The sequence below is a fragment of the Quercus lobata genome, chromosome 6 (assembly GCF_001633185.2).
Source record: "Quercus lobata isolate SW786 chromosome 6, ValleyOak3.0 Primary Assembly, whole genome shotgun sequence".
NCBI classification, from domain to species: Eukaryota; Viridiplantae; Streptophyta; class Magnoliopsida; order Fagales; family Fagaceae; genus Quercus; species Quercus lobata.
This window is the reverse complement of record NC_044909.1, coordinates 4238881-4260010: the sequence shown is the minus strand read 5'-3', so window position 1 is coordinate 4260010 and position 21130 is coordinate 4238881. Positions and strand designations below refer to the sequence as shown.

General features: G+C 38.1%; 1 protein-coding gene across 1 annotated transcript; it reads left to right on the top strand.

The window, feature by feature from the left end:
- Positions 1-615: 615 nt before the first annotated feature.
- On the top strand, positions 616-9422 carry LOC115950955 (UPF0613 protein PB24D3.06c). Its single transcript, XM_031068243.1, has 9 exons — positions 616-1029; positions 1963-2039; positions 2331-2436; positions 3020-3112; positions 3187-3252; positions 6532-6677; positions 8165-8273; positions 8747-8811; positions 9037-9422. The coding sequence occupies exons 1-9, from the start codon at positions 793-795 to the stop codon at positions 9182-9184; spliced, it is 1047 nt and encodes a 348-aa protein (XP_030924103.1). The 5' UTR covers positions 616-792; the 3' UTR covers positions 9185-9422.
- The last annotated feature ends 11708 nt before the right edge of the window (positions 9423-21130 follow it).

Below are 21130 nucleotides of genomic sequence, written 5' to 3'. Positions count from 1 at the left end.
CTTTCACAACAAATCATAAGTGACAGGTTGTTATTGGCTATTACAAGCGGACAAAAAAGTAATTTATATTGTGAATTCAAATTAGAATCAATAACAACTTATCACCTATGATTTGTTATAAAAGTGTTGTGAAAATGTTATAAACATAGCACTTCTCTTTAAATAATATTTTTAAAACACCATAATTCTATTTAAATCATTATAATTATGGAGTTTTAAAAGTAAGAAATAAATAAAATTACCATTATTTTTAAAAATAATAACTATTATTAATTAAATTATTTATTACTTTAATGTTTAAAGGTTAGTGGTGTATATGTGTGTCGAGTTCTCTCCTAGAGATTTGAACCACGGCTTTTGTTATCTACATTCTATAAGCACCTATACCTATAGAGCGATCATTACGCTAAAGGTGTGCTGTTGTTCATTTTGAAAACTTAAGTTTTCTAGAAAAAGAAAATCTTAAAACTGAAGTTCTAAATTTAAGTAAAAAATTCTATCTTTAATATAAAATAATAAAAAAATAAAAAAAAAGAAAAAGACATCCTGATTCTGATCCTAGGCGTAGCATATTCCAGTTAAATAGTTGTTTTCATGTGGAGCCCACGTCAGCAGAGGGACACAAGTAGACGACCAACTCGAACTACGGAAGTTCAAAACTCAAACTCAAACAACAACAGCAAACTATCTCCACTTCCTAAACTCTGCGAACAAAAATTAAAAACCAAAATACAATTCAGATTCAGAGAAATTCATTTATTTATTTATGGTGATGAATCAGAGCCGTTGATTATGAATCTCTCTCTCTCTTCCTCCACTTCTTTATCGACCTCATCAACCACATCGTCGTCTTCGTCTTCTTCATCTTCGACGTCGTGGTTCTCTGGCATTGTCAGAGGCCGCTCCGGCTCCGCCAAGATGAGCACCAACTCCTCCGCCGCCGCCGGCTTTGGTGACAGTGTTTCTCCGATTGTAAAGAAGAATCACTGGCGTGGTGTGCTCTTCAAGTACGGTCCCAAGCCTATTCAGGTCCGTGTTTTTTTATTATTAAAAAAAATGACTTTCTTTTTAGTTTTTTGAATGAAATTGATGGGAATGAGAATTCGAATTCATTTTTTTGGTTTTGGATTAGGGTCGTAAGAGTTTGATTTCAATTGGGTTTCATGATTTGGTTGAGTACTCGATCTCAGTCTTAATTATGGTTATTTTGGATTCTGGGTAGTATAAAATAAGTACTTTTAGTCAGTTTTCTGAAATGATTCAAGAATGAAAGGAATTAGGAAATTTTCGATTTTGTAATTAATACAGTACCTGGTTGGTGCAAATTTTATATGTGATGGTGGGTTGATTTGATGTTGAGCCTAACATTTGGTGAGAGAGATAGAGATGTTAAGGTTTCTGCAATTAAATCACTTTAAAATCAAAATAATTGTTGAAAAATGTTTTCTTTGTTACTGAATTTTGATTGTGGGTTGGTTGAGAATAGTTTGTCCAGGTAGTTAATTTTGGAAAATTGATGTGAATGCTGGCACATAAAATAGTATCACTAGAGGGGAGTGGGGTTTTGGTTTATGTTACACTCAAAACCCCCATAGGGGTTTAGTGTACTACACTCAAAACCTCCAAGGGGGTTTAGTGTTATACAATTGACAGTTTACACATCAAACAATACCACATGGGGTTAAGTGTTACACTCAAAGCCTCAAGAGATGTTTTGTGTCTTATAGGGAAGCCAAAGGGGGTTTTGTATATTTTTACCTAATTTTTGGGATCATGGAAAACCTAAAAATGGTTCATTTGCATCAACTAGAACAAAAGGTCAATGTGAAGACGTGTGTCTGTTTTGTTGTTGCTGTTTGTGGCTTAATTGCCACATTTGTGTTCCCCTGGAGATATTAAACTTGTGTTTGTACATCTATTTTAAAACTTCATGATTTTGTGATTGTTTTCCTCATTGTGCAGGTTGCATTTAAAACAGGTGATTATAAACAACAAGTAATTTTTATTGGTGGATTAACTGATGGCTTTCTGGCCACAGAGTATGTTTTTACTTTGCTGTTTTTACATAGTTACTTTGATTGAAGTGAAATATTGCTGATTCCTAAAGAACTGATGTCTCAGTCTTTCTTTGTGGTGAAAATGAGATAATATCTTTTTCAAGATGGTCATTGAGAGACGGTTCTTTTTTTCTTTTTGTTTTGATTAGTACTGAGAGGCAGTTCTTTAACTAATTAACAAGGACCCCGGCTCTTTTAAACTATTCTGAATATTTAAAGCTAAATTTGAAAACTTGAAATTCCTGATTCTTTCTTCTTTCATATGATTTGCAGATACTTGGAACCTCTTGCAACTGCATTGGAGAAAGAGAAATGGTCACTTGTTCAACTACTTTTATCATCCTCATATAGTGGATATGGCACCTCCAACTTGAAACAGGTAACTTCTGTTATGCTTTTTAATGTTAATGATGCCTGATCAATCATATTTCTAACTGTTAGGTCTCATGTGTGTTATTTCCAATGTTTTGTCATGCCATAGGGAGTTACAGCTATTCCTATGGTTTGTTCTATTTGAATTGTAGACATTGCAAATCTGAATATCTAATATTGTTTTGAAAGTACATTTAGAAGCTAGATGTGTTTTTTTGTTGATGTAAAAATTCAGTTCAATTGGATTTTTTACACCATAAATATTGTAAAAATTCACCTCTCTAATTGTGAAATGTATAGTGCTTGTGTAAACCCTAAAGTGAGAAACAGATGGTAATTTTCCTTTTTTTACAGTTGCATTGACCTTGGACATGGATATTTTACGTTGGAACTTACTATTCAGATTTTAGATTATTAGATACTGAGCCCAGGTTTACTTTCATTCTGTGTTGAGTCAGGTATTAATGTATGGAACTTGGTCTTGCCTTTTTTCTTTTGAAAGAGAGGGGGGATGGGGCTGGAGGGGGTTGGTTCTTTTGAAATTATCCATGCTACTCTGGTTTTATGACGCTGTTTCATCTACCTTGAAGGATGCAATGGAGCTTGATCAGCTGATCAGTCATTTAATCAACAAAGAAGATTCTGAAGGTGTGGTACTACTGGGGCATAGTACTGGTTGTCAGGTTAGTACCAGTTGCATTATTATCTGGATCATAATTTCATTGGATCACTCACAAGACTGTCTTTGAATATCTAGGATATTGTGCATTATATGCGTACAAATGCTGCATGCTCCAGAGCAGTCCGTGCTGCCATTTTGCAGGTACTCACCTAACAATACCCTGCTCTGCTCCTTGTAATGTAAAAGCTTCAAAGATCTATATATCCATTCCTAAATGTAAACCATTAGTTGTGCTTCTTGATGTTAGAATGAGTTTCTGCAGTGAATGGCATGGCTTTTAGCTGATAACAAAGGCTTTTTTGTGTGTCCTTGTTTAATTTTTGCATCTGAATCCTGGCTCAATCCACCTGGGTAGCAAATACTATTTAGTGGTACTAGTATATCAGCTGTATAAAAAATTTCTCATAACTGGTATATTATATTAATATATACATGGGGGGTGAGAAATAACCTCCTGCTATAAATGACATGAAATTTTCTACATCAAATCAAACAAATGCCTTCCCTTGAACTTTGGCTGGGGAAGGGCTCCGTGGTTTCGATTGACCAGCCCTCTAGTTCTAATGATCCTGCTTCCATGGGATATCCCCCCTCCCAGTCCTACCTACTGAACATTGTGATAGAACAGTTTGTGGATGTCTCCAAGTGCTGCAAAGTCTCTCACTGTTGTTTTTTTTAATTAAATGAGAGATGCTAGAAGTGAAGTGCCTGGTGTGAAATTAAATAATTGAAGTCTATCTTTTCATCTAAGTGTAAGTTTGGCTTCCAGCATTTTCTTCTGTACTAATCTTGATTTCCAATTAGCCTGATACAAATTAGAATTATATTAGAATGTGGTCATAAAATGTTTTGTTTTCAAATAAGAGATGACTTCTTGGACAGGTTTGGAAGAAATACTTTTAATCAGTGTGGTAAACTAATTCTGATGCTAGTCCTGTTGGCCCCCTTCTGACAGCGATGTTGTTTTACTTAGGGAATATATTGGAAGCTTGACAATTAGGTGTTCTTTGAGGTACTCAGATGAAGATATTATTTTCCGTTTAAAACAACTATGGCCCTCAATTGAATGCAATGGCAATAAAATCTTTAAGTAGCCGCCTGAAATGGTAGAGTCTCAAAGGTGCGTGGCAATACAGCATTGATGTAGCAAAGTTGAAATAGCTGGGATGAGCCGAGTTAACTTGTTAATTGTGTGCAGTGGACTTCTATGAATTACCTACTTTATTGTTTTTTATTTGAAATATTTTGTAGATATCATATTCTTTTCAAAAGCAAAATTTTTTCTTTTCTATGATATTTGATTCAATGATCCATTGATCTGTGGATTCTGCCATATTGCCTAGTGAGTGCCTTGTCAATGGTGGTGGTGCATGATGATTTTTTTTTGGATAAGTTACACAGGCACCCTATGGGTGTTGAACCCACGAACTTACCCTCCATCTCATTATAAAGAGGAAAATGTGTCAAATGAGCTAGAGCTCATTGGCATTTGGCAATCAATTGTGGATGATGAATTATATGATAAGGATGACCTTTATCTACCATCCTCTCTAGTACATAGGGAGAATGGATTCTTTTGATAGGGAAAGAAAAGAACCCTTTATCTACTATCCCTACGCATGTGGCCAATAAAATTGAGAAGTTGCAAAGAGATTTCTTGTGTGGGGATTCCAAGACACATTTGGTGGGGTGGGATAAGGTGCGTTCGCCTATGGAAAATGGTGGGTTAGGAATAAGGAAATTAACTACTTTTAATACAGCCTTACTAGGGAAATGGTTATGGCGGTTTGGGGTTAAGGAGACAAGGCTTTGGAGAAGGTTTGTAGCTTCGAAGTTTGGGGAAGAGTGGGGGGATGAACTTCTAAGCTAGGTAGAGTTGTACATTGGTGTAGTTTGTGGAGAAGTATCCGAATGGGTTAGGAGGTCTTTAGCAAAAATATTCAGTTTGAGGTAGGGGTGGGGGATAGAGTGAAGTTTTGGACAAATAATTGGTGGTGTGGGGATTCCTCACTCCAACTGACCTTCCTGGTTGTGTTTGGGATTGCTTCCAATAGAGAAGCCTATGTGGCCTCTTCTCTTGAACGGTTGGGGATACGGGAATGGAGAAGTTGGGATATTCGTTTCATTCAGAGACCAAACGATTGGGAGATGGGTGTTGTGGATGAATTTCTTCGTACTTTGGATTCTAATTTACCTCCAATTGAGAATGGAGACTAGATGAGATGAAAGTTGACAAAGAATGGGGATTTTGATATCTGCTCGTTTATAATATAATAAGTTACGAGGTCCCTTGCACATTATTTTTCCTTGGAAAGGTATTTGGAAGGTCAAGGCTCCTCGGCATGTTTCTTTTTTTGTGTGGACTGCAGCTTGGGATAAGATTCTTACAGGCGACAATCTTTGGGGTAGAGGGTTTGATTTTGTTAACTAGTGCATTATGTGTCGTTGTAATGGGGAGATGGTGGATCATTTGCTACTTCGTTATGGAAAGGCTTATTAGTTGTGGAGTTTGGTTTTTAGATCTTTTGGGATTTCATGGGTTTTGCCAAGGTCAGTTGCAGATACTCTTTTTGGTTGGTGGAATTGGTTTGGAAAGCACTCGTCTAGCATTTGGAATTTAGTTCCATTGTGCATAATGTGGTGTATTTGGAGGGAGTGAAATTGGTGGATGTTTGAGGACATGGAAAGCTTCGATGATCAATTGTTTGCTTCTTTCAGTGGCTCCCTTTTTGACTTGTCTAGGGCTTGGGGACTCACCTCTAGTGAATCTCTCCCTACGTTTCTTAGTTCTCACCTTTTTAATTAGAATTTTCTTCAATTTTTTTCTATTCTCTTTCTGTACTATTTGATTTGCTTTATGCCCTTTTGCATGAGGAAGTTTTTTTTATGAATATACATCTTTATTACAGGATACATAAGAATGGGTTCTTATATATGGAATGAGAAGAATAATTATCTTGTTTGTTGTTTGACAGTTCATTGGATGGTCTAAATGGGAAAATCCTGCTGAGAACAGCCTTTTCTTTTGCAAAATTAAGAATGTCTAAATGTAGATTGATATGTGTCCAAATAGATTGTGAAGGTAAAGGATATTAAGCAATTTTTTTCATCAGTTAGCCATTAAAAAATTCCAAGGCACGAATTCCTTGGGAATAGTTATTATATTATCACACAAGTGCTTCATCCTTGGTAGATTTTTAAGACTTATCATTTACATGTACGCATTGAGGGATGTGGGGATTACAATTAGTGGAGACAGAATGTATAGGTTTATGCTTATACCAATTCGTTGCTTTTGATGTTTGAACGTTTAAATTTAGAGTTTCTTTGTTGCCTGTGGCAACATTTTAATTCTTGAATTGCCTACAAGCTGTGCATTTAATTCTAGCCTTTTGTCATAATGGCAATTGGAATGTTTAGGCTCCAGTCAGTGATCGGGAATATAGAGCGACCCTTCCAGAAACAGCTGCTATGATTGACTTGGCTTCTACCATGATAAGCGAAGGCAGGGGTTCAGAATTAATGCCAACGGAAGCAGACTCAGGATCCCCAATAACTGCTTCTAGGTTGGTATTTGACCATATTGTTACCGTCCTTTCTAACTTGATATAATTGGAATTTTTTATTGGCCGTTTAGGGTTGATTCTTATCTTCATAATATTTTCTTTGCTTATTATTGTTTTCGGTCCAAAACATTGATTCATTCAATAGAAATTTATCACAATTCTTCCATTAGTGTAATCATGTTTGCAATACTAAATCTTCCTGATTTTCACATTTGTGTTGTGTTTATACTTGCAAAACTGTCCAAATGAATTGAGTTGAGCTGGTTGTATTTTTGGTCTGTGGGCCTTCTACCGGAATGTTTCATATTTACATCAGATTTTATCTTTAAAGCCCTCCCCCAACCTTTTTTTTCTCTTTTTGTCTTAAATTCTTAGAGGTTTTGAGCTGTCCAAGACATCATCAAGGCATTCCTTATAGTGTACTAGCCAATAGGTGGTCATAACTCTGAAACAAAACAGTTCAGCCAAAAAAAATAACTTTAAACAAAACAGAATGTCTAGTTTCAGGCTTCATATGTAGAAATAATTAAGAGGTTGGCCTTTGTTTTTTCCTTTATTGTTTAAGATTCAAAAAATTGGGAGTAGCTTTTTAAGTAATTAGTTAAACAGAAAAGTATTTACAGGTCAATAATAAGGATTTCTGCTAGTGTACTTCCATGTCAAGAGCTTTGTTTATTTTTTATTTTTACTTTAACTCTCTTTTTCGCTATAAGCATCAAAAGCTTCACTGATCATTTGCTGCTGAACATGGTTCGAAAACCTAATCAATGCTTGCAAGAAAAGAATTTAAACTCCTAAACCAAATAGGAAAAGAAAATTACAAATTTCATAACAGAAACACTAATTATCAAATGATTGGGCTTAGTTGGTCTTTAGACCAATTATTAGCAGGCTACATCTATAAGGTCACAGGTTGGGGCATCTTCTTTTCACATCTATGCCCATAAGTCTCTGTAATTGGAGGCCTACATCCTGTGTCCTCACCAACTACTTTGCTCTGACCCAACAAATATAAATTCATTGCACTTATCCTGTCTTGATTATCATTTTTGGAAGGTATATGTTAGACCCCCTGAACCTGCGTATTAGATGCTAAGTTTTTATTCTACTGGTTAGATTAGATATAAATGTGGTTAATATTTACTGAGTAGTGAAAAAAGAGTCATAGATTGGCTTAAACAGAATATTGGTAGTTGGTTCTAGTCATGATTTCCCTTTTGCATTTTAAATAAAAATCCTAAGTCTTATTGTAGGGACCAAGAATGGCAAACATCATAAATTTTTTTAAAAATTAAAACAATTGTGATGTGCCTGCAATTTTTATCATCTCATATGGAAATTGATCAGTCTTAACTCCTTTTTCGAGTCAGCAAATTAGTAAGTCCATTCATTTTTAGTGGAGTTGTGCACTGAATATTGCCACTGCATATAAGAGTTTCATTTTAATTGCTACTGTTCACTTTGCTAAAAAGTCGCTTACTTTGTAGGTATCACTCCCTCTGTGCATATATGGGGGATGATGACATGTTCAGCTCTGACCTTAGTGATGACCAGCTGAGAATGCGACTTGGCCACATGTCTAACACACCTTGCCAGGTATGCCTTTTTTGAATTCTTTTGTTTGATACACAAATTACTATAATGTATACCAGTACAAAGAGACACTTTATACAATATGTTATTTTTGAAAAAGAAAAAAAAAATTGTTGGTAAGTGATTTTTTGGCCCAAAGAGTGGTGAGGGAAAGGGAGATTTAAACTAATGACCTTTGCTTTATGAGGCGTGGTTCCCAGCCTACCCCTTGGGGTTACTTCATCCAATATGTTTATGAATTAAGTAAAGCAAATATTCTGACATATTTGGGATAAAACAAATTCTTTTCTTACCTATCCTAAAAGATAACACAGCTTAGTAATTAAGCCTATATAATCAGCCTCTGTGATCCTTGCCTCTAGCAAAACAAGCCTAAGCTGTTTGCCTTAATACCAGAAGGATGTCATTTCTTTGTTTAGTGATGGTATGTGACAATATATATATATATAATTAGGTACGTCTACTGTTCTCTGCAGGTTATCTTTTCCATGGCTGATGAATATGTGCCAGAGTATGTGGACAAGAAAGCATTGGTTGAAAGGTAAGAACAAAACTCTTGCATGATTAACTTTGGTACGCACAATTTTGTTATATGTTTTTTTTTTCCACAGTTGAAAACTTGGTGCGTTATGATAGTAGAGGGATTGATGATACTTGTCTGAAACAATACAACAATACTATTGTCATGTCAATAATGTGTGTGGGTGTGAGAGAGAGATCTGAGATTTGATCAAATGAGCTTGACCTTACTTTCAAACTTATGTAGATTGTGCAGAGCACTGGGTGGTGCAGAGAAAGTTGAAATTGAATATGGGAATCACTCCCTGTCTAACAGAGTTAGCGAAGCTGTCCAGGCCATAATCGACTTTGTTAAAAGAGAGGGGCCTAGTGGGTGGGATGACCCATGGCACTAGTGTGGTGCCTTTTAATCCTCTTCATGATCTTCATTTTCTTTTTTACCCTGTCTATTATAATTTTCTTTTATTTTCCACTTTCGGTTGAGCCTCGGCTTTGTTTTTCTGTATATTAGAGGGTGGGGAATTTTTAATTAATCCTATTTATTGAAGGTATGATATTAGTTTGCTTTATTGAACTTTAGTTAAAAGAGAGAACTTAGTGTTGGAATTAATTTATTAGGGAAAATTTTGAATTTTTTTTCTTCCACCATTCCATGGCTTTAGCTTGTCTGGTGTCAGAGTTTTCACTTTCCAGGTATTGTTTGTTGTTTTTGTATACGCATTTCAAGTCTTTTTACACCAACATTTAATGATAAATTGTTATAAATAGACATTTAGATTATTGTCATTGTTTGTGCTTTTAAGAAATATTGTTCATATTTTTCTTCTCTGGTACTGCTTTACTTTATTCACACATATCTAATCGAAGAAGAAAGAATGAAAAATGAAAGAGAGAGAGAGAGAGAGAGCTAGGGTTTTGGAATTTACAGAATGTAGAAGGTGTTACTTTATTCACACATATTGATATAGTACCTGGAAATTAAACTAAACCATCTAAGTTTTAAGGTTCCTATATACACATGCATATAGTGTCAGTCTGTCAGATAGCAACTTAGCTCTAAGCCCCACTCTGCAAAAGAAATAATAAGAGTTCGTTGTTTACCAAAAAAAAATAATAATAAGAGTCTGGTTGGGATCTTTTTATTTTGTTGAAATTGAAAATTTTATGCTAAAAGTATTGTAGATAAAAGTAAAAGTTAGTTAGTACAGTCAGACTTATGAATAAGATCAAAAAATGCAGTGGACTCATGAATAATAACAAAAATAAGCAGGATAATAAATTAAGTTGGCTTTTTAAGTTAGAGCCAAACACACTCTAAATCAGGTCTTATAAATACTGTTATTGAAGATTACTAATATGGAAAGTAAACAAACAGAAACTTACTTCTTTCTTGACCAAACACTTAGCAATCCGAACAATAATGACTAAAGGCTAGTACATCATTGCCGACTCTAGTTATACCTAACCTTTTAACCTGTCTTTATACTTGGAATAGACTTAAAAGCTTTCTTTCAAGCATCCTGATCAGGAACTGCGGAGCAATATTTTCACAACAAATTTTCGATAATAAGTTCTTATTAATTCTAATTCAAATCTATTATAAAATTATTATTTTTATTAGTAATAACATGTAATGACTTGTCCCTTAGTATTGATTAAGAAAATCGTGTTAAAATATTATTTAAATAATATTTTCTTGAAATAATGAACAATTAGTCAGAAGCATCCAAAACATTCATTCATCAATATCTATTTTGACTTTTGACATTTTTGATCCATAAAACTTTTTCTACAAATAGTGCTAATAAAAAGATGGAAAAGCATGGTTGGCGGAGTTGGTGCTAGCTAGTAGCGAGTGCCACCGAAGGATGTTCAAAATTTTCCTCTCGAGTAAAGCCAAATTCCACAATAATAATATCTCCAACTTTTGCCTGATGAAATCATTAGATCTATAAAAATTTCAAAAGAAACCAACCAGCTGTAGTCAAGCAAATAGGCTCACATACTTCAACATCACTTTTGCCTGTAGATGTCTTGTCAATGGGCCACAAGTCACAACTTCACATTCGGGCACCACCCTTATTGTTGCCACTTCCTTTTCGCATAACTAAATGCTTTGCATGGTATTGTTGCTTTCTTTGGAGATCACATCAGAACCCCCATCCATGGTTACTGTTTTTACATCTCCAATTAGCCCCCATCCCCCAAGGCCATGGAAATTTCATTCAATGGTGGTTTTGTTTTGTTGCTTTGATATGTGTGACGGCATTTAATTTTTATCCACCAGCTTCCTAGTGGTACAGATATATATTAACCTTCATTTATAGCTCCCTGAATCCTGACAAACCTGGAACCATATGGTGTCCCCCCTTAAGATATTGATTTAAATCATGACAATATTTTTGGTGTTCCACAACCCAAAAAATCCTACTTCAAAAGGTTGTGATCATTCTATATTATGATGGAACTATCAAAATCTTCATAATTAAATTTGTGTTTGGCTAGCTTTCATTTGAGAGCTCATTTGCTTAATAGTGTGAAGAAAATAGACTAATGGATAGAGGTTTTTTTTTAAATAAATACATAATTTTTTTTGAGGAAAAATACAAATATATAATTTTAATTTTAAATTATGACCTAAAAAATTTTATTAAATAAATTTATGAATAGATTTGACTCTTTGAGTTTTATTAATATATGAAATTGAAATAACTAGATATAAGATGTCATTTCAAATTATTATATAATAATTTTTTTTTGTATTTACAAAATCTTTAAAACTTAAATCGTTTTATGTTGTTTAACTTAAATCAAACAACTTATATTGTTTCTCAAAAAAAAAAAAAAAAAAAACAATTTATGTTGATAAGAATTCTTCAAATTTATTATTTTTAAATTCTTAACAATGTAACATTAATTTCTTTTTGCGCTCTACAATTTTCTCTTGAATTATTTACAGAAAGTGAATTAAATTATTATATGACAGCTTATTAAACTTTGTGCTAAACTAAATTGTAATTAAAAAAAAAAATTCATATATCCCAGATTTTGACCCAAAAAAAAGTTCAATTCTATAAATTCAGTTCCATATGAACAAAAAAAAAGTTCAATTCCATAAATTCAATTACATATGAACAAAAAAAGTTCAATTTCATTTGGACAGTTGATGTTCAAGAGTTTTCTTTTACGATGTCAATGGAAAAGTTTGAGGAAAAAACTGAAAAAGTCTAACAAAATTTGGCAAATGTATTGAATTAAAAAAGAGTTCATTAAGAAAGAGGTGAAAACTGTTGGAGCCCAGCTGTTATTTATTCTCTCAGGCGTGTATAGTTCCTATTTTACATGCACCAAGTTATTATAGGGAGAAATTATATAGGGTGACTTCAAAATTAGGGCAAGAGGTTACAAACTCAGATCTCTTGAATATCATGAGACTTTAAAAATCACTAAATCAACACCTTAAAATTAACTTAATATCGGCAAATTTGGGCGATTAGTACCTAAATATTCAATCAATTAGAAAAAACAAGCTTATGACTAAAAGAGAAGTATGCTTGCAAAAGGCATACACTTTCATCTTCATGTGCTTCTCTTTCTCGTATTTAGCCTGAAAAAAATGGTTGGTGAATTGTGGACTCATATTTTGTCAGATGTTTGAGTTAATTAAACCCTAAAAAAAATGTAAGAGATGAAAGTCACAATAGACATTAAAACTTGCTCTGCCATTGCCGGTGGTTGAACATTGAATGCCCATAAATAATTTAAGTGATAATTATTTGATAATACAAACAAAATTAAATAACTTGTATATTTATAAGAAATAATAATAATGACAGAAAATATTGCCACACACAAAAAAAAGGACAGTTTTCAAGTGAATTTTTGTTAAACAATACATCTTCATATTTTGAAACAAAAGGAAAAAAACCAAAACTAATAAAAAAAATTTATTGACATGGTGAAGTCATTTTACTATTTTAGAAATATTTAACAAATACATTCATTAAATTTACACAATTAGCCATAATCTTCCATCATCCATTGAACACTTCACCGCCATCCATGAACACTTCAGACACACAATTCATAAATCTCTCTCTCTCTCTCTCTCTCTCATCATTCTTATTTGGCAAGTACGACAATACCAACATCGTACTATCTTTCTATTAATGATACACCCTTGAATAACTTTGTATTAGATTTGTATATTTTGAAAATGACAAAATTAAGAAACAATATCTTAGCTACCTTTTTTTTTAGTTTTCCTTTTAGTATTCAGCCATGTGATTACTTAATTAAAAAATACACTTCTATCTAATAAAAAAGTCCACATTACAAAATTTTAAGAGAATAACCTAAAAAACAGCACCTAAGTACTATACTTAAATCTTACATTTTTAAAAATATCATTTGGATTACATATTCTCTAAGTTATTAATCCATGTTAAATTTTGTGTCATTATTCCATCCATAATGTCATCTGTGGGGCCCAATAATTTAAGGACCAAGCCCAATTGCTCCTGAAAAATCCGAAGGCCCAATCCGAGGAGAGCTGTGGCCCAAGCTCTACAGTACAGAGCACAAAACAATTTTTGGAAGGCAGCCGAGGACAATTTGGTCCTCGGCAGATCCTGAATCCCACCGAAATGAAGGGATAAAACTGGTATAGGGACGAATTTGTAAGGAGATCCAAAATATCTTGGGGAAGTTATCCTTACTACCCTTCCGGATAAGACCCAACACATGACAGAGCCGTACTCTGCAGCCTTATCAACCATACCCAACAATTCTGGGATTAGACTGATGGGAGAAATATCAGTCTTGTAAAGATTGACCCTACACGTGGACGAAGGACAATGACCACGGACGAGTATAAAAGAAGAAAGTAAATAAATCTGAGGGGGATCCCATCCCACCGGAGAGAGAAAGATCACATGGGGGAGAACATCTCAACAATACCGGACTTCACTGAAGAAAGTCCGTCGTTGGATAACCGGGGTAAGGCCTCAATGGTCCTCGGATCAATTCCGAGGAGTCCCATCCCATAGGGTACGACGTCTTAGGGCTTAAATGTTCAGGCCCAACTCCTTTTTCTACCTGAATTCCTCTAAAGCCAGGATCGGACATCGCCCCGTGACCAGCGGCTAGCTTTTCAAGCCCACTCTCTACAAATCATATTGTGAGGGATCTTTCGTACGCGAGCTCAACGTCCTTATTGGGCCGCCAGAGAATTGTGTCCTTACAATTGGCGCCGTCTGTGGGAAAGCTTGCGCGTTGGCGCAGGTGGCGGTGGAGTCAGCTCTCTAGCAAGCAGAAATTTCCGGGATTTCCCCCGTCTCCGGCGACATATAGTCGTTGCTCCGACGTAAGCTTCTGCTAGGGGTTACGCCTCGCAGTGCTAAGGGCGCGGGCGTCTCTAGGGGCTTCCGGCCTCAGGCCAACTATCCCCGCCTTGGTGAAGGGGCTGGTGGTTGGAAAATAAAACAAATAAAAGAAATCTTATAAGTTTTGGACAGAACTAAGGCCTTGCATGGTCCTCGGACTCAAGCCTATGGGGAAACCAAGTACATAAAAGAAATCTTACAAGTTTTGGACAGAACCAAGGCCTTGCATGGTCCTCGGACTCAAGCCTATGGGAAAACCAAGTACATAAAAGAAATCTTATAAGTTTTGGACAGAACCAAGGCCTTGCATGGTCCACGGACTCAAGCCTATGGGGAAACCAAGTACATAAAAAGAAATCTCACAAGTTTTGGACAGAACCAGGGCCTTGCATGGTCCTCGGACTCAAGCCTATGGGGAAACCAAGTACAAAAAAGAAAAATCATAAGTTTTGGACAGAACCAAGGCCTTGCTTGGTCCTCGGACTCAAGCCTATGGGGAAACCAAGTACAGAAAAGAAATATCACGAGTTTTGGACAGAACCAAGGCCTTGCATTGTCCTCGGACTCAAGCCTATGGGGAAACCAAGTACAGAAAAGAAATCTCACAAGTTTTGGACAGAACCAAGGCCTTGCATTGTCCTCGGACTCAAGCCTATGGGGAAACCAAGTACAGAAAAGAAATATCACAAGTTTTGGACAGAACCAAGGCCTTGCACGGTCCTCGGACTCAAGCCTATGGGGAAACCAAGTACAGAAAAGAAATCTCACAAGTTTTGGGCAGAACCAAGGCCTTGCATGGTGCTCGGACTCAAGCCTATGGGGAAACCAAGTACAGAAAAGAAATATCACAAGTTTTGGACAGAACCAAGGCCTTGCATGGTCCTCGGACTCAAGCCTATGAGGAAACCAAATACAGAAAAGAAATCTCACAAGTTTTGGACAGAACCAAGGCCTTGCATGGTGCTCGGACTCAGCCTATGGGGAAACAGTACAGAAAAGAAATATCCAAGTTTGACAGAACCAAGGCGCATGGTCCTTCGGACTCACCTATGGGGAACCAAGTAAGAAAGAAATCTTCAAGTTTTGGACAGAACAAGTCTTGCGTGGTCCTCGAACTCAAGCCTGTGGGAAACCAAGTACAAAAGAAATTCAAATTTGGACAGAACCAAGGCCTTGCATGGTCCTCGGACTCAAGCCTATGGGGAAACCAAGTACAGAAAAGAAATCTCACAAGTTTTGGACAGAACCAGGGCCTTGCATGGTCCTCGGACTGAAGCCTATGGGGAAACCAAGTACAAAAAAGAAAAATCAGAAGTTTTGGACAGAATCAAGGCCTTGCATAGTCCTCGGACTCAAGCCTATGGCGAAACCAAGTACAGAAACGAAATCTCACAAGTTTTGGACAGAACCAAGGCCTTGCATGGTCCTCGGACTCAAGCCTATGGGGAAACCAAGTACAGAAAAGAAATCTCACAAGTTTTGGACAGAACCAGGGCCTTGCATGGTCCTCGGACTGAAGCCTATGGGGAAACCAAGTACAAAAAAGAAAAATCATAAGTTTTGGACAGAACCAAGGCCCTTCGTGGTCCTCGGACTCAAGCCTATGGGGAAACCAAGTACAAAAAAGAAATATCACAAGTTTTGGACAGAACCAAGGCATTTCATGGTCCTCGGACTCAAGCCTATGGGGAACCCAAGTACAGAAAAGAAATCTCACAAGTTTTGGACAGAACCAAGGCCTTGCATGGTCCTCGGACTGAAGCCTATGGGGAAACCAAGTACAAAAAAGAAAAATCATAAGTTTTGGACAGAACCAAGGCCCTTCGTGGTCCTCGGACTCAAGCCTATGGGGAAACCAAGTACAAAAAAGAAATATCACAAGTTTTGGACAGAACCAAGACATTTCATGGTCCTCGGACTCAAGCCTATGGGGAACCCAAGTACAGAAAAGAAATCTCACAAGTTTTGGACAGAACCAAAACCTTGCATGGTCCTCGGACTCAAGCCTATGGGGAAACCAAGTACAGAAAAGAAATCTCACAAGTTTTGGACAGAACCAGGGCCTTGCATGGTCCTCGGACTCAAGCCTATGGGGAAACCAAGTACAAAAAAGAAAAATCATAAGTTTTGGACAGAACCAAGGCCTTGCTTGGTCCTCGGACTCAAGCCTATGGGGAAACCAAGTACAGAAAAGAAATATCACGAGTTTTGGACAGAACCAAGGCCTTGCATTGTCCTCGGACTCAAGCCTATGGGGAAACCAAGTACAGAAAAGAAATCTCACAAGTTTTGGACAGAACCAAGGCCTTGCATTGTCCTCGGACTCAAGCCTATGGGGAAACCAAGTACAGAAAAGAAATATCACAAGTTTTGGACAGAACCAAGGCCTTGCACGGTCCTCGGACTCAAGCCTATGGGGAAACCAAGTACAGAAAAGAAATCTCACAAGTTTTGGGCAGAACCAAGGCCTTGCATGGTCCTCGGACTCAAACCTATGGGGAAACCAAGTACAGAAAAGAAATATCACAAGTTTTGGACAGAACCAAGGCCTTGCATGGTCCTCGGACTCAAGCCTATGAGGAAACCAAATACAGAAAAGAAATCTCACAAGTTTTGGACAGAACCAAGGCCTTGCATGGTGCTCGGACTCAAGCCTATGGGGAAACCAAGTACAGAAAAGAAATATCACAAGTTTTGGACAGAACCAAGGCCTTGCATGGTCCTCGGACTCAAGCCTATGGGGAAACCAAGTACAGAAAAGAAATCTTACTAGTTTTGGACAGAACCAAGGTCTTGCGTGGTCCTCGAACTCAAGCCTGTGGGGAAACCAAGTACAAAAAAAGAAATCTCAAGAGTTTTGGACAGAACCAAAACCTTGCATGGTCCTCGGACTCAAGCCTAAGGGGAAACCAAGTACAGAAAAGAAATATCACAAGTTTTGGACAGAACCAAGGCCTTGCATGGTCCTCGGACTCAAGCCTAAGGGGAAACCAAGTACAGAAAAGAAATCTCACAAGTTTTGGAAGGCCTTGCATGGTCCTCGGACTCAAGCCTATAGGGAAACCAAGTACATAAAAGAAATCTTATAAGTTTTGGACAGAACCAAGGCCTTGCATGGTCCTCGGACTCAAGCTTATGGGGAAACCAAGTACACAAAATAAAAACTGTTACTAGAGCATTAAAATCCATCCGAAGAGAACTTCTCGTTAACAGTTAGGTCAGTCTTTAATTGCACGGGTTCCCCGGTCTACCCGCAGATCCCCAATGCCAAAGGGGCTAATACGATACGGCACAGTATGTTGTCCCAAGGGCACGATCCAAGTCCATCGCTGCTCGGCTGCTCTCTCGGATATTCGTCTAGCGTGCATCACGCAGCGCTCAGCAGCTATCTCGGTTAGTTCCATAAATTCAATCTATTGAGGATTACCATTGTTATACTTGATAATATTTGCGAGTTTAAACTAATAAGGGTTTGTATTAAAGTGTTCTTCCGTCCAGAATATTGTTAAAGGCATGTTTAGACTTAATATTCAGACCCAAAGTGGTTGTTGCAAAAAAAATATATGCATAAAGAAATAAACACATCTTTTATTAAGACAAAAGAACAGTACAGTGTACAATAAAAGCTGAAACCAGCTTACATTAGAGTTAACTGCGTAAGCAAAAGAAAAGCACAAAGGAGTAAAGATGATGCCGAGGAGATATCTCAGAGGAGAGGTTGGCTACTGTTCCAAGATGTCGTCTAAGGAAACTATTCCTCGACGCTTCTACATGCCCATAACTCAGGCAGCCAAATAACCTGACCTCAGGCTAACACCATCTACAGCAAAGATGCAGGTAGCCGGCAGTTGGGAAGCCCCCGCAGAAATTTGCCTGCTACAAGGCAGACGACGCTGATGGTGGAAATTCCTTCTTCGGGCATGCCAAAAATCTGGCATGACCAGAACCTGCTTCGGATTTTGACTAAAAGAAGGAGAAACATCCTTTCCCCTCTCTCGAATTGAGATATTCTCTTGAGCCTACGCCTCCTTGGCCTGTACCTCACTATCTGGAGTCTCAGGAAGACACAGCGCTTTTGTGGCGGAGAGAGCTCCTTTGCCCCAATCCTCGCCTCAAACATGATGTACTAAGAGAGGAGACTGAAGAATTCGTGTGAAAGTAAAGCAACCTTCTCTCCTATTTATTTAAAAGAAGAGGTGATGGCATTTAATTCACGCAGCGTCCCAAGGAACGCTACAGACAAAATGTCTCCGGCTCGATTTCCAATGCCGTCTGCAACCCTGAGATTAAAGGAGCCTCGTGAAGACGCACCTCGAATACTGGGACGCCAAAAAGTACCGCGTGACCAAAGACTACGGAAATGCCTCTAAACCTGTGGGCCTAATAAATTCGCGGCCCAGGCCCGTTCTGCATGGAAGCCCACGGACTATGGCCCACACCAAGGAATAACCGTTACCGAGGACAACCTCCTGCTCGGCAACTTATGAGACACCTGAGGAAAGACAGGTGCAAAAAGAAAAAGGGAGGGAATAAAGTTTTGGACAGAACCAAGGCCTTGTATGGTCCTCGGACTCAAGCCTATGGGGAAACCAAGTACAAAAAATTATTATTATTAAAGTTTTGGACAGAACCAAGGCCTTATATGGTCCTCGGACTCAAGCCTATGGGGAAACCAAGTACAAAAAATTATTATTAAAAGTTTTGGACAGAACCAGGCCTTGTATGGTCCTCGGACTCAAGCCTATGGGGAAACCAAGTACAAAAAAGATTATAAGTTTTGGACAGAACCAAGGCCTTGTGGTCCTCGGATCAACCTATGGGGAAACCAAGTACCTTGTATGGTCCTCGGACTCAAGCCTATGGGGAAACCAAGTACAAAAAATTATTATTATTAAAGTTTTGGACAGAACCAAGGCCTTGTATGGTCCTCGGACTCAAGCCTATGGGGAAACCAAGTACAAAAAAATTATTTTTATTAAAGTTTTGGACAGAACCAAGGCCTTGTATGGTCCTCGGACTCAAGCCTATGGGGAAACCAAGTACAAAAGATTATTATTATTAAAGTTTTGGACAGAACCAAGGCCTTGTATGGTCCTCGGACTCAAGCCTATGGGGAAAGCAAGTACAAAAAATTATTATTATTAAAGTTTTGGACAGAACCAAGGCCTTGTATGGTCCTCGGACTCAAGCCTATGGGGAAACCAAGTACAAAAAATTATTACTATTAAAGTTTTGGACAGAACCAAGGCCTTGTATGGTCCTCGGACTCAAGCCTATGGGGAAACCAAGTACAAAACATTATTATTATTAAAGTTTTGGACAGAACTAAGGCCTTGCATGATCCTCGGACCCAAGCCAGGGGGGTAAGTATTACTTTTTATTGGTCTGCCTTATCATGCCAGGCACTTCCATTAAAGTTATGGCAACATCTTTTTATTATTAAGTATTTTGATCTTAGTCGTCATTGATTTAGATGCTATATGATTGTGCCGAGCGGCGCTTACAAATTTATAAAAAACAAAGAGACAAAACATGCAAAGTGAAATAGAAACAAGTTTTATTAATATGAAAAATTATTACAATGTACAAAAAGAGGCTTCAACCAGCCTATACAAAAGAGGGGCTGCCGAAGCAGTACTAACATCCACAGTACAGATAAGCAAACGGTCAAGCGCCTTTTTAAACTTGTCTTCAAGGTCCCTCCGATCTCTGCCTCATAGCTGCTCATACTAAGAGAAGAACTCACTTCAAAAAAAAAGAAGAACGAAAAAGAAGGAAATAGTAAGGAAGAAATCAATGAAGAAGATGGAGGACATGAGTAAGAGAAGGAGGAGAAGAAGAGTGGGAGAAATGAAAAGACAAAGAGAGGAGCAAAAGAGGGAGAAGGACAGCACCAGGGCGGAACTGGTGCTGGGAAGACTATAAGAGGAAGGCGGAGGAAGGCACCAATGAGCAAAGAAGGGGAGAAGCAGAAGCACTTCGCCCCTGCCTCAGCCCTGACTCCTAACACACTGGTGCCATGTTAGGTACGCTCGTGAGGAGCCGAGTGGTGCTGGTATTGGGTGTTCTCGACTCAGCCACGCCGAGAATTCGACATGACGAGCCCCTGCTTCGGATTTTGGCTAAAAGAGAGGCGGGACAGATCTTAAGTCTGCGCCATCCTTGCCCCGATCGAGCCATTTCAAGCTTTATCGGAACATGGTGTTTTGAGGAGGGGCATGGTACTTTCATCGCTCGTTATGGTGGGCATGTACTGATATGGTGTATAACAAACGGGCTAAGCAGGCGCTGGAGAAGGCTACGGGTTTCAGATTTCAGAAGGAAAGAGAGGAGTCTGCACGAAAGTGATGGCCTCCTGCTTGCCTTCTTATAGGAAGGGCAGAACGAAGGGTATTAAATGCATTCAAGTTTCCCAAAGGAATCTGAAGAAAAAAGAGGCGTCCGTTCCGTTTCCCCACCTTATTAGATGAGCCGCCGGACATAAATGAGCCTCATAAAGGAGATTCATTAAGGGCGGTCTGGGACAGCCAAGCGGCAGGAGTAGATCACGGGCAGATTAAATGAAATCCCTAGAAAACCGGCTAATCTCCTGGGCAGGTGGAAAACCGCTCACATAAATGCGGGGTTGAACTAAACAAGCCATATTGAGGGCCCGGGTTTGCCAAAACCCTCCCTTCCAACCCGGAAGTCGGATAGAAGGGTTTTGAGGGGCTATTGTGGGGCCCAATAATTTAAGGACCAAGCCCAATTGCTCCTGGAAAATCCGAAGGCCCAATCCGAGGAGAGCTGTGGCCCAAACTCTACAGTGCAGAGCACAAAACAATTTTTGGAAGGCAGCCGAGGACAGTTTGGTCCTCGGCAGATCCTGAATCCCACCGAAATGAAGGGATAAAACTGGTATAGGGACGAATTTGTAAGGAGATCCAAAATATCTTGGGGAAGTTATCCTTACTACCC

Excerpts from the sequence above, each read along its gene's own strand:
- LOC115950955 (XM_031068243.1), top strand. The coding sequence starts at position 793 with ATGAATCTCTCTCTCTCTTCCTCCACTTCTTTATCGACCTCATCAACC. Across the intron at positions 1,030-1,962 it reads ACGGTCCCAAGCCTATTCAG|GTTGCATTTAAAACAGGTGA; the intron begins GTCCGTGTTTTT and ends CTCATTGTGCAG. Across the intron at positions 8,274-8,746 it reads TGTCTAACACACCTTGCCAG|GTTATCTTTTCCATGGCTGA; the intron begins GTATGCCTTTTT and ends TGTTCTCTGCAG.